Source organism: Gekko japonicus, unplaced genomic scaffold (assembly GCF_001447785.1).
Source record: "Gekko japonicus isolate JY-2015 unplaced genomic scaffold, Gekko_japonicus_V1.1 scaffold4, whole genome shotgun sequence".
Taxonomy (NCBI): Eukaryota; Metazoa; Chordata; class Lepidosauria; order Squamata; family Gekkonidae; genus Gekko; species Gekko japonicus.
This window is the reverse complement of record NW_015165234.1, coordinates 746,211-758,486: the sequence shown is the minus strand read 5'-3', so window position 1 is coordinate 758,486 and position 12,276 is coordinate 746,211. Positions and strand designations below refer to the sequence as shown.

The following is a 12,276-nucleotide window of genomic DNA, read 5'->3' as shown; positions in this document are numbered from 1 at the left end:
CACACTAACTTCTTTCTTTCCAGCTGGGAGGAAAAAACACACAGGGGAAAGTTTTAAACTCAATACTGCCTGGCACTTGTTTTCCCTGGAGAAGGGTCAGTCCCCCCTCCCTGAAAAATCCAGGGAAGGCCTGAGATCCCCCCCCCATAGTTTAAACCTATGCAAATAGATGTGTGTAGGGAGTGTCAATGAGACGTACAGGCAGACTGCTGGATGATGGTGTGGCCTGACCCACCACACTTTATCCTGTTCTCGAGATGCGGGCTTTTAAAACAACCAAGTATTTAATATTTAATACGTCATATGGTGAAAAGGCAACACAAAGATGTGTTATTTGTGATGTTTAATACATGAGGGGGAGGAGTCACAACATTTATAGGGTAATACCAGGGCTATTTTTGGGCAGGAACGCACAGGAACAGAGTTCCGGCTGGCTCCCAAGTTGGCCACACTCAGCGAGTTGGCCACGCCCAGCAGGAGCTCATTAGCATAATAGGCCACACCCAACAGCAGAAACCCATTAGAATTGGCTACATTAGGGGTGTGTGGCCTAACATGCAAAGGAGTTCCTGCTACAAAAAAAGCCCTGGGTTTTGACCACAAACAAGGTAAACATGAGGGGGAGGAGTCACAACATTTATAGGGTAATACCAGGGCTATTTTTGGGCAGGAACGCACAGGAACGGAGTTCCGGCTGGCTCCTGAGTTGGCCACACCCACCAGGAACTCATTAGCATAATAGGCCACACCCAACAGCAGAAACCCATTAGAATTGGCTACATTAGGGGTGTGTGGCCTAACATGCAAAGGAGTTCCTGCTACAAAAAAAGCCCTGGACCGTTTTGACCACAAACAAGGTAAACAGAATAAAAAGCAAAAGGTGGGTGTGGCTGGATGACCACACTTCTAGTATCATGGGAATGTGGCTTAATATGCTAATGTTGGGGGTGTGGCCTAATATGCTAATGAGTTTCTGCTTCTGGGTGTGGCCTATTATGCTAACCTGCTGGACTTTTTCTACAAAAAAAGCCCTGGGTAATACTATGTATTACAAGTTCCAAACATTGCACTGTTCTTATATCTAGGGCTGTATATTAAGAGATATGCCAGCATGTAGTTGGATATATAGACTCCGGACATTTCTAACCCACATTTGGACCAGGGATGCTGTTAATACTAAACAGCAGATGTTCCTTCTATTACAGTCAGGAATGTGTTACTACAGACATTTAGTTGAGAAAATAACAAATGTGTCACAAATTCTGGCAGGGATTATCACTTTGAGTGTTAGGCTGCACCCACACAGAGAGACAATCTTTATTTGTCTACATATGATTAAGAAACCACCAGATATTTCAGCAAGACCAGCATCCTAACAACAATAAAGGACAGATTGTGAATTACTAAACTGAGGAGATACAGACCTTCTTACATATGTTTATTTTATTTTCATTATTTATCCTTCCAGGAACACTGCAAAGCTGGTTGTGTGGAAAAGTAGTAATTTAGCCAGTGTTTCACGGCTGAATAGGGATTTCAGTCAGGATCTCCCACATTTGAACTCATACTCCATAGCCTTCTAATATTTAATATTCCTTATGTGATTTCATATGACAGTGGTGGAAAGTGGCATCAAGCTGCAGCTGACATATGGCAACCCCTTAGGGTTTTCAAGGCAAGTTATGGTTTGCCACTGCCTGCTTCTGTGTAGCAACCCAGGACTTCCTTGGTGGTCTCCCATAAAAGTACTAACCAGGGCTGACCTTAATTAGCTTCTGAGATCGGATGAGATCGGGCTAGCCTGGGCCATCCAGCCCAGGTCAAATTCATACGTAGACTGCTAAAAACACATTGGCTGAGTGAAATAAAAGTACTGTTTGGATTATAGCCAAACAGGGCATACCACAGCAGGGAGGGGACACAGGAGGGCCTTTTGGCCCAGGCCTCACATTCACAGAGGATCTCGAATTTAGACTTTTGAAGTTACCTCCAAGCGAGGTTATACATATAGTCACAGAGATAGGATTGAAAGAAGGCACTGATCATACAACTTTTAAACTTATGTCTCATTACCGGGCCACATTTATTATAAATGATTGCAATATATATATAGTGTTAAAAGCATTAATTTGTTAATAGTAAATATTTACAGTATTCCAAAACTTCTGTAACTCTGTTTTGGCATTTCTTCATTCTATTAATATACTGGGAGCCTCAAAAAATCAAAGTGGCCCAGGCCTCTTTGAGTATCTGAAGCCCTGTACGCAAAGATTCTAGGCAATTTTTCTCTTGAAGCTAAGAAGATAGGCAAATGCTTTTTAGTTTTGTAAGAGCTAACTACATGGTAAGTGGAAATTAGAATAATTATGCCAAATTCAACAGCATTCTTGATAACAACAAGCATTTCTTTATTTAAAAAGCAAGGACTACAACTATTGCCTTGTAAGAATTTTGATCAGGAAGATCAACAACTACCCTCTTCCTCCAAGATGCACTTTTCTCTCATACTTTACTTAAACAAACAATTCATAGCAGGGGTCGTTTCGTAGAAAAAGAGCTAGGGGGACTCATTAGCATAACTCATTAGCATATGCCACACCCCCTGACATTACCGAAAGTGTGTCATAAGGCCACACCCCCTGACATCACCGGAAGTGTGTCATAAGGCCACACACCCTGCTCCCAACGGCCCCGGCCGCCGCCGGCCTTGCAGCTCCACTGCCGAGCCCCATGAGGGGCCCGGCGGTGGACCTGCAAGGCCGGCGGGAGTGCAAGGAAGCCCTGCGAAGGCCCTCCCTGGCCCCAGGCAGACAGGGGTGGGGAGAGGCAGGGAGGAAGCAACTTACCCTCCCTCTTCTCCTGCCTCCTCCTGGCTGAATGAGGGCCGGAAGCGGGGCAGCTGGAAGCAGGGGGCAGAGCTTCGTCATGTGCCCCGCCCCCCCGTACCTCACCTGGGGGAACTGCGATTCCCCGCGATCCCCCCCGAAATGACCTCTGATTCATAGTGTCTGGGTGATGATGCACAAAGCAATTGGCTCCTTTCATTATGCTACATTTTGTCTGTTGTAGCTGCCCATCTGAGTAAGATGGGAGATTTAGCATACCTTCACTAGTTTCTATTTGGGTAGTTTATTGTGCACACATACATAGAAGACGGCTAAATGACTGAAGGATACTAACAGCCCTGACTTCCCAAGGATTAAAAAGAATGTGAAAGCAATAGTGTGTCACCAGGAAACCTCTGAAACCCCACTTAAACAAATAAATATCAGCTAAAGCAATTCACTATGTTAAGCAAAATCTGCTTTTTCCACTCCCACCCAAATTATCTTCAAATTTCTTACACATTTTCATAGTTACTCCCCAAACTCAAGGGAAGCTCTGTTGAAGGATGATAACATTGTTGAAGACAAACACAACATGATTACCTAGGGATGCCAGGTCTGGGTTGGAAAATACCTGGAGACTTTGGGGGTGGATCCGGGAGAGGGCAGGGTTTGGGGAGGGGCCTCAGCATGGTGCAATGCCACAGAGTCCGGCCTTCAAAGCAGCCATTTTATTCAGGGGAGCTGATCTCTGTCAGCTGGAGATCAGTTGTAAAAGCGGGAGATCCCCAGGCATCACCTGGAGGCTGGCAACCATATGATGACCCAGCCTTATCTTCTTAAGAGCCCTATGAGGTTGACAAGGCTGAAAAATAGCCAGTAGCCCAAGGTCACCAAGCTTTCTCTTAATGCCCAAACACTTTTGCCTCTGGTACTACCACTTTAAGTATAAACATTTGATACTGCAGAAAGATAGCAGCGCCTTCCATAAAGCCATTAGTAGTATCACCACTGTTTTTCAAATTTAAAGTCTTCTAAAGAAGGGCCCCTCTCCTGAGTTCAGCAAAGCCCCTATCCTCCAAGTTAGTTAGCCTCCAAATGCCTACTACAGGGCCAGCTACAGATTTTGGAGGGCCCTTGGCAAGACTCTTTCAAGAGCAGACCTTTTTCCTTGATGCTGCAGACTGTGGCTCCTTCTCTTCTTGTAGGGTTGCCAACAGGCCTCAAGAAGAGTATCCAATCCCTTTAATAAAGGCAGTTGGGCAGCTGAAGCTTTTCATACTATGGAAGTAAACAACATAATCTTGTAAATAACATTGCATCCATTAAGGAGACAGGCCATTTTTTCTCCCAGCCTGTTGGCAACCCTAATTCCTCCTCCCTTCCATCTGCTCACTTGCCCAGAGAGGAGGCAGGAGACTACACAAGCAGGTGGTAGTGGCAGCTCCTCCTCCTCACCATTGCTGTAGCTCACCCAGAGTGCCAGCAAGCGGGCAAACAGGCACACTGCTGTCACTTGCTTACTCTCCTGTGCTACCTGCTGGAATATACAAGGTCTAGAGGGCACCTATATGAAGAAGGTCAGAATATCACCCTACAGGGGGACAGCTGAACGACTGCTAGTTAGTATAGCTAGATTAGGGACCTCCCCCATTTCCAAATGATGCCCTTCTATTGGCTCTTCTAGAGACTTCCTGCTCCAGCAAAGTTTCTGTTGTTGTTGTTCCTCCTTCGGCCATTAGGTTAGACAGTTAAGGTTCTCTCTCTTCTGTTCTATAACAGTTTGCTGTTCTTTAATAAACCTACTTATTTTTCTGTAAACAGTCAGTGCTCCACTTCCTTTGCATATTTAAAATCTGCCAACACTATCTCCACAGGCAACAGCAGGGATTACACCTTGCAACCCCAATTTTTACCCCTGATAAGGAAAAGGCAGATGAAGAAGCAGGTGGTTACTCATTACCACTCACTTCACCAAGCAAGTGGGTGAACACTGACAATGGTGTACAGCCATGGCCAGAGCTTTCGGAGCAGCTGAGAGCCTCAGCAGGTGTTTGGATGCCAGCCCCCCCCCAATGTCACGCCTGCTTGATTAGGGGAACAAGGGCCCCAGTCACACTGCAAAGTTGCCGCAGGAGAGGCACAGATGGTGGGTGGATTATCCGGGCGCGATCACACCCCAACATCTGGGAAGTGGAGCGCACCCGTGGCTTACCACTGAAAATACACGTTTAAAAAGTAGTACCTCCAATGTACTAGTAAACGTTTGCCACGGGCTGCCTCCAGACTCCCGTGGTGTGATCGCGCCGGCGCACGGCATTCCCCTCCGGTCCCTCATTTACCCACCGGCGCCGAGGGAAGAACCTGTGGTGTGCCGCCGGCACATCCGATCATGTAATCGTGGATCAAATTGCACCGGGGCAATTAGCCACGCCCCCCCCCCCCCCCGCGCGATATCTGGCCCGTGTGACCAGGGCCCAGGTATCTTTAGCCATAAGACTTTCAATATGGGATGGCAGTTACTGCTCTTTTCACCTTAGGTGTTGACGTGAACTCTGATGAACATCACTCAGTTTGGTTCCATGTAATAATCACAACTGAGTGTGCTCTAATAAAAAGAGAGTGTTCCTCCCTGTGCTGCCAGATTTATGACATGTAGTACTCATACCCATAAAACATAAGCCATTATCTTGGTAAACTGCATGCTGCTTTACAATAAACTGATATTGTCGTAATTTCTCAACTGTGTATTAAGATTCCTGTTTGGTACAAAGGACTTTGATTTCTGATCTATGCAATATATTTGTCCAATCATAGGCACTGATTTTATTTTATACTCCCCCACCCCAGTTGGCTGCTCATGTCTTTACATTTTTGACAAACTTCTTTACTACAGTTCATTTTGATTTTAAAAACAGCTTTCATGTCCTTCTATAAATAGAGGTGAAACGTCAGCATGAGTCAGAATGCTGAAACATCTCTCATTTCTGATTCAGGGCAATTTAGCCTGCAGAGCCTCCACTGTGTAGAAAGACCACTTACCTCAGCTATCAAAAACAGCTGCCACTACAGAGCACAGATTAGCTTCACAGCTTCTACATTGCATCACAGCATATACTGGAATGCTCTGACGTCTGCTTCAGCACTGACTTGCATGATGATTATCCCCTGGTGTGTGGGGGGGAACCCTTCTTCTTCCCTCCAACTATGGAGCAGCAATATCTAAAGTGAATTTTCAAGCCATGTGTCTTCCTATCAGTAATAACAATGAACCTCAAAATCCACGGAAATCATTCAGAGAAAGTAAACAAAGGAAAGTCTAAATGAAGTGCGCAGAATATTTAGGTATCACTGGTTTTGCCTCTGATTGTTCCAGATGGCAAATGGAAGAATCTGGAAAGATGCCTGAGAGGGCATTACTGAAAATCAAGGCTTCAGCAAAATACTGTAGAACTTGTTCTGTCAGTAGAGACAACTGAATCATTAACACTTTTGTGAATAGGGGTAAACTACTACATTGTAGAAAAGGATCGATGAAGATTCTAGAAAAAGGAACTGATGCGAGGAGTTCCCTGTCAGCCAACAATACAGTAAGTGGTCTTAGGCAACCTAAAACTATTACATCCTTGTATCTGAAGTATGGGAATAACAATATTGACTTGCTTTAGCATAATCTTGTTATAAGGATTAACTAGACAACTTGTGTGTCATCTCTGTAAACTTGAAATTTAGCTATATAAATGCTTATAATTGTTATTTCCTCTGGTTGTTCTTATTCTGTGCTACAAACTGACACCAGAAAGGGCTTTACAAATGAGTTAGAAGCAAATTAATTATTTCCTTTGTTAATGAAATGGCCTGATCGTACATGGGAAGCCATCACAGTTCCAAGAACATTAAAGTGCTGAGTGCCTCATTCTGAAGCAAAAACACTTTCTTGACTGTATACACATGTTGACTACAGAGTTGGATGCAAAAACAAAACGCACACCCCCACCCGCTGTGAACCTATATTGGGAACAAATATGAAAATATGCCTCCCCTTCAGAGAGCTAACACACAGAAACACACACATGCATTTGCATACATCCTGCCCCCCCCCAATTCTCATCGTAGTAGTTTTCTAGTTTTCTGAAACTAGTTGAGACTTCAGCAATAGGAAGTATATCATAACTAGAAGCTCTAGAATTTTATCCCTGTTTTTCTTTAGAACACTTGAGTGAATGAAATCTAGTCACAGGTCCTCATCCCTTCTTTAACTGATAGGACAGTTTGTGATATTTCTTTGTATGTATTCTCTAAAGAACTACTCATGTTTGCTTATCCTCTCTGACTGTCTAGTAACTGTGACAATTTTTGAGTGGTCTCCTGTTTAAAAGTAAATTATGATTCTATGATTCTATAAATCAGAAACACAAGTACAACAAAATTAACAATACATTGATATTCATTTAGCTGTGCATCAGGGGAAATATCTAGGTGGAAGAACTTCTCTTTTCAGACAACTATCAGAAACTATCTTTTCACAGTCAAACAACATCTGATGTAGAGAAGGCATTACATAAGAACATAAGAGAAGCCAATGTTGGATCAGGCCAATGGCCCATCTAGTCCAACACTCTGCCATTCCATCATAAAATCTTCCACCAGTATTGTAATGCAGCACAGCATGGTCTCTGACCATCATCATTCTTCTGAATGTCAAAATCAGCCCAAAGATCAGGCACCATGAACATAACACTGGCAGTCCCATGTTTTAAACTAAATATTTCTTTGAGATACACCTGGCAGTCCAATAGCCTAATGCAATGCACGTTTACTCATAATAAAGCCCCACTGAATTGAAGAGAACTTACAGCCTTGTGTATTCAAGATTTCAACATGAGTAAAATTTGCTTTAGACCACATTTGCTGTAGACCACATGGGGACATCTGTGTTGGTCTTTCTTATACTCAAGGACCTTACTGATTGGTACAGAAAAAGCAAACAAAAGAGCTTTGGGTGTATTTGGACCAGTAGCAATGACCTATGCAGCAGTCAAACTGTCAATGCCAAGTGATGTTGGCAAGCAAAGTCGGAGAAGGATATACATAAACCATTTATCAATTGTCACAAGCTACAATTTGTTGTTCCTAGGAAAATGTGATTCCCACTCTCCTCCCCCTGCAGTTCCATCACCAATGTGGGTGCTGAGGTTGTAAGAGTGGCACAGCCAACTATTTGGTAGTGCTGTCACTCACTGATAAGAATAGTGTTTTTCTGCTTATCTCATGTCCGAACCATTTTAAAACTCTGTTAATACAAATGCATTTTCAGACCTTTTATATTCCATTGGCTAATCCAGGCCAAAAGAAAAGAATGGATAGCAAGAAATGGAAAATGTTTACCAGCAAACTGAATTATATATTCTTCACAGCATTGCCAGGATGCCTAGAAATATGAAATAATCCCTTCCCAGAATGACTGTGGAATGCTTAATCTTCACACTTGCAACTTTCTCCTGGTGACATTTCATCAGGATGCTAGCTTAGAATGAATTTCAGAAGAGTAGCCCTAGCAATAGCAAAAAGAGAAAAAGTTCTATAATACCTTAGAGACCAACTGAAAGCATAACCTAACATAGCCAAAAGCCTAGCTCATCTAAGGGCTGAGATATACACAAAGGTTAAGGCCAGAAATGCAGAAATGCATACTGATGAAGAAATGTATACTGATTTGGCATCTCTCAAACAGTGCAATCCTAAACAGAGTTATACCTTTCAATAGATTTAGAAGGCTAATCTATTACTGATATTTTGCTGCTATTTGCAATAGTCTTGGTAGATACCCAAATATCCCACCTTGGTCTGTGTCCACTACTGATGATGGCACCACCAGCTGAACCATTAGACCAAAATCATATAATTACTGAAGAGCAAAGTTTTGAATGTGAATGGAAATCAACCTTACTGCTTGGCCATCAATCAATAAAAACCATAAAGATATTCAAAACTGCTTGGTTTCATATGATAAGAAACATTATATGCATGCCCTTAAAACTACCTTTTTTAACATGTGTACACAAAAAACAAGATAGTTGTTGAAAAGCACATGGCAAATGTGGATGTAGTTTTAGTTCTGGGAATTACTGGCTGTGGGATAGTTTATTAGATTTGCCTACTTATTATCAGCTCCATATTTTGCAATTAAATAACAAAATATGCTAGGTGCAACATAGCATTACTTGTAAGTGGGTATTCTTTTCTGTCTATATCTATTTTAGTAAACATAATCAGGCAATATGTGAAACAATGCTTTAGAGGTACATGCTGAAATATGCTGGACAGTATCTTGGGGCAAAAATAAAAAATAAAATCTGATCCTTAGCTGGGACCAAGAAGTCCCTTAAATTCATTTACTGCCACCTCCATGCCATAAAACTGATTTCTTACATTTCTCTAATAGTATATTTTTTTAAATACATACATTCTTCTGGAGGGTATATAAACACACCTGTCAGCTTTGCTGAATCAGTACTGGTTGAAGGAAGATAACCAGATTTTCAATTTTAACATACTTTATCCTGTTTGTAGTGCTATAGCTCTCTGAAGGATTGCCCAATGAGTTCCACAAGACTATACTGTTAACCTTGGAAAGCTTTTAGGCTACCCAGTTGCTTTTTAAAAAGCCGGCTGAGAAACGGCGTCGTGACAGGCAGCGTGACACAGACACCTTCCAACGTCCTCCAGAGTTTAGAAGGGCTGTTGTGTTTGGCCCAGAATACATTTTGCATCAAGCACCGCTATGGAGCGGAACCTGCCTGAAGGCACAGAAAATGCCATGAAATAAAAAGACGAGAGCTTTCTTCGCCTTGAACTCCCTCGCCCTCAGCCCGACGCAAGTGCTTCCGAAATACGAGCTCGCCTTGGCCAAGCTTCGCCTAAGAGACGGGGGGAGGGAGTAGAATCCCAGCACGCCTCAACCCGACAGCTCCCTCCAGGCAGGGACAGAGCAGCCTTTCCGTCAAGCGGGACACCAGGCCGCCTGAGAAGTGTCACGGCGAGGCACACACGCCGCGTACGGCTGGACTAGATCCTCCCCGCGCGCTCTCCGGGCTGCGCGTTGCAAAGCGCTGCAGAGTGGAGAGGAGGAGGAGGAAGGTTGACAAGGATGCCGCCCTGCGCCTTCTTATGTTCCTTAAGCGCTCTTGCTCGCAACCTACCTGCAGGGGGAAGGCAGCCGCCCTGTTGCCCACGTAGCCGCGCACGACATGGCTCTGGATAGAGAGCACCCTGCACTCCGCCGCCGCCGCCGCCTCCTTCTCCATGCCTGCGCGCCCCGGGGCTGAGCGGAGATAGGAGCCGCGCGCTCTGCCCTGGCCAGCAAGCGAAGGGCGCCTGCAGCAGCTGATGCTCGGCAGGGAAAGGCAATCGGGACCAGCTGCGGAGGCTGCTCAGCACATCCACCCGGCACCGGGGCAGCCAAGGACGGCGAGGGAAAGAAGGAGCCCAGCAGAAGTGGTGGGGGAAGTCAGGCGATCGGCGCAGACACCTAAAGTCTCTTCTTACATCACAGACGAGACTGAGCAGGCAGCAGTTCCCGCTAAAGCCATTTAAAGGCACCCGCACACGCCGCCCAGTGCCCGGCAGGAGGAGGGGGAGGCCTCCGCACGGAGCCGGCGGCCCCCGCATTCCCCTGGAGAAGGAAGGAAAGGAGGGAGGGCTAACCATCCCCAACCCACTCACCCTCTAGTGCTTTCCTGCCGGCGTGCCCAACTAGCCGCCCACATGGCACCTCCTCTACCTCAGCATTGGCATCCACGCAATTGCCCACTGAATAAAATTGTCTCACGCTGGAACACCCAGAATGCGGGGCTTCCTGCACGTACAAGAGTGCTCAGTCACGACGGCACCGGAGCCTGCCCGGCGACCCATGAAGAATAACAACACACTAGACCACCAAGCATCATTTCTGTAGGTCGGGCACAAGCTTGCAATATGTCCCCCCACACACACACATATTATCATCCCAATCGATACGCAATAATTTGGAAGAAGAAAAATCTGTTTCCACATTGAGATGTCATAGGCTTGCATGACATGGGGGATGAGGTGGTAATAAGGTTGAGTGGATGATTTCACTTCAGCCTGGGGAGGAGGGAGATTACTGTTTCCATAGTTCCCCTGCAATTATATTGTCTTGTGAATGGCACACTAATACATCATATGAAGGGCTAGGCCACCCTCTGCCTCCCTGATGTGTTCATTTTTAATCTGCAGGAAGCTTTTGCATACGAAAGCATTAAAATGTTGCTCTCTTCACCTACACCTGATGTGGTACAGTCCATTGTAGTACTTCAAAATTCTGCCCCCTCCATCTGTATCATCATGGGTACCTTAAACCTTGGAGCAATATGGTCAGGGCCTTGCAACTCGGGCCTGTACTTCCACAGCCAGCAAACTGTGCTAATGTCTCCGTTTTCCTTCCAGAGTTTGGGCACTGCCCACGCTGTGTTGATCATAGGTTCAGGTTAGAGGGAAATAATCTTCCTGTAGAAAGATCTATTTTCCCTCTCCTTGCTCAGACATGCAGAAATATTCTCACATGCAAAAACAATGAGACTCTTGGCCACTGCTGATGGACACTTAAAGATGTACCATGCAAAGGGGCATTCACAAAAGCACATACACAAGCAATGCATACTGGCTGTAGGGCAGTAGGAAGTCCCACACTGGATAGACAGGGATATAAGAACAGAAGAAGAGCCCTGCTGGATCAGACCAATGATTTTTCTTGATCGGCATCTTGTTTCCCATAGTCAACCGCATTACATTTGCTACTTTCCAGTCCTTGGGTGCAGATGTTGATTTTGGTGACAAAAGTGACCAACATTCATTTATGCAGAAATATTCTCACATGCAAAAACAATGAGACTCTTGGCCACTGCTGATGAATGCTTAAAGAATACTGTGTACAGTTCTGGTCACTGACTGTACCTTTAAAAAGATGTTATAGCACTGGAAACAGTGAAGAAAAGGGCAACTAAAGAGATTAATGGGATGGAACACCTTCCCTATGAAGAAAGGTTCAAGAGGTTAGGGCTTTTTAGCTTGGAGAAACGATGACTGAGGGGTGACATGATTGAGGTTTACAAAATTATGCATGGGATAGAGAAAGAAGAGATAGAAGCAGGGGTCATTTCCTGCAGGAGTGCACAGTAAAGAGCCAAGGGGGCAGGCACATGCAACAAGCCATACCCCCTGCTCCCAGCAGCCCTCGGTCAGAGCAAGAAGCAGCCAGGTAAGTTGAAGAGCTCCCCCCGCCCCCCCCCCCGGTCCAAAACAGTCCAGTGGCACCTTTAAGACCAAGTTTTTTTCAGGTACAAGCTCTCCCTCCTCTGTGAGGACAGATCTGCACATTCCCCCCCCCCCCCCAAGCTAAAAACCAAAAAAAACCCCCTTCCGGGGTTTT

The 12,276-nt window shown here is 45.0% G+C and overlaps 1 protein-coding gene across 1 annotated transcript in view; it reads right to left on the bottom strand.

Moving 5' to 3' along the window:
* Nucleotides 1-10,465, bottom strand: part of PDXK (pyridoxal (pyridoxine, vitamin B6) kinase) — a 68,874-nt gene extending 58,409 nt beyond the window's left edge. The window contains exon 1 of the mRNA XM_015409811.1: nucleotides 10,028-10,465. Coding sequence (XP_015265297.1) covers nucleotides 10,028-10,132 — 105 coding nt within the window. The 5' untranslated portion in view covers nucleotides 10,133-10,465. The remainder of the gene's footprint in view (nucleotides 1-10,027) is intronic.
* Nucleotides 10,466-12,276: the final 1,811 nt, after the last annotated feature.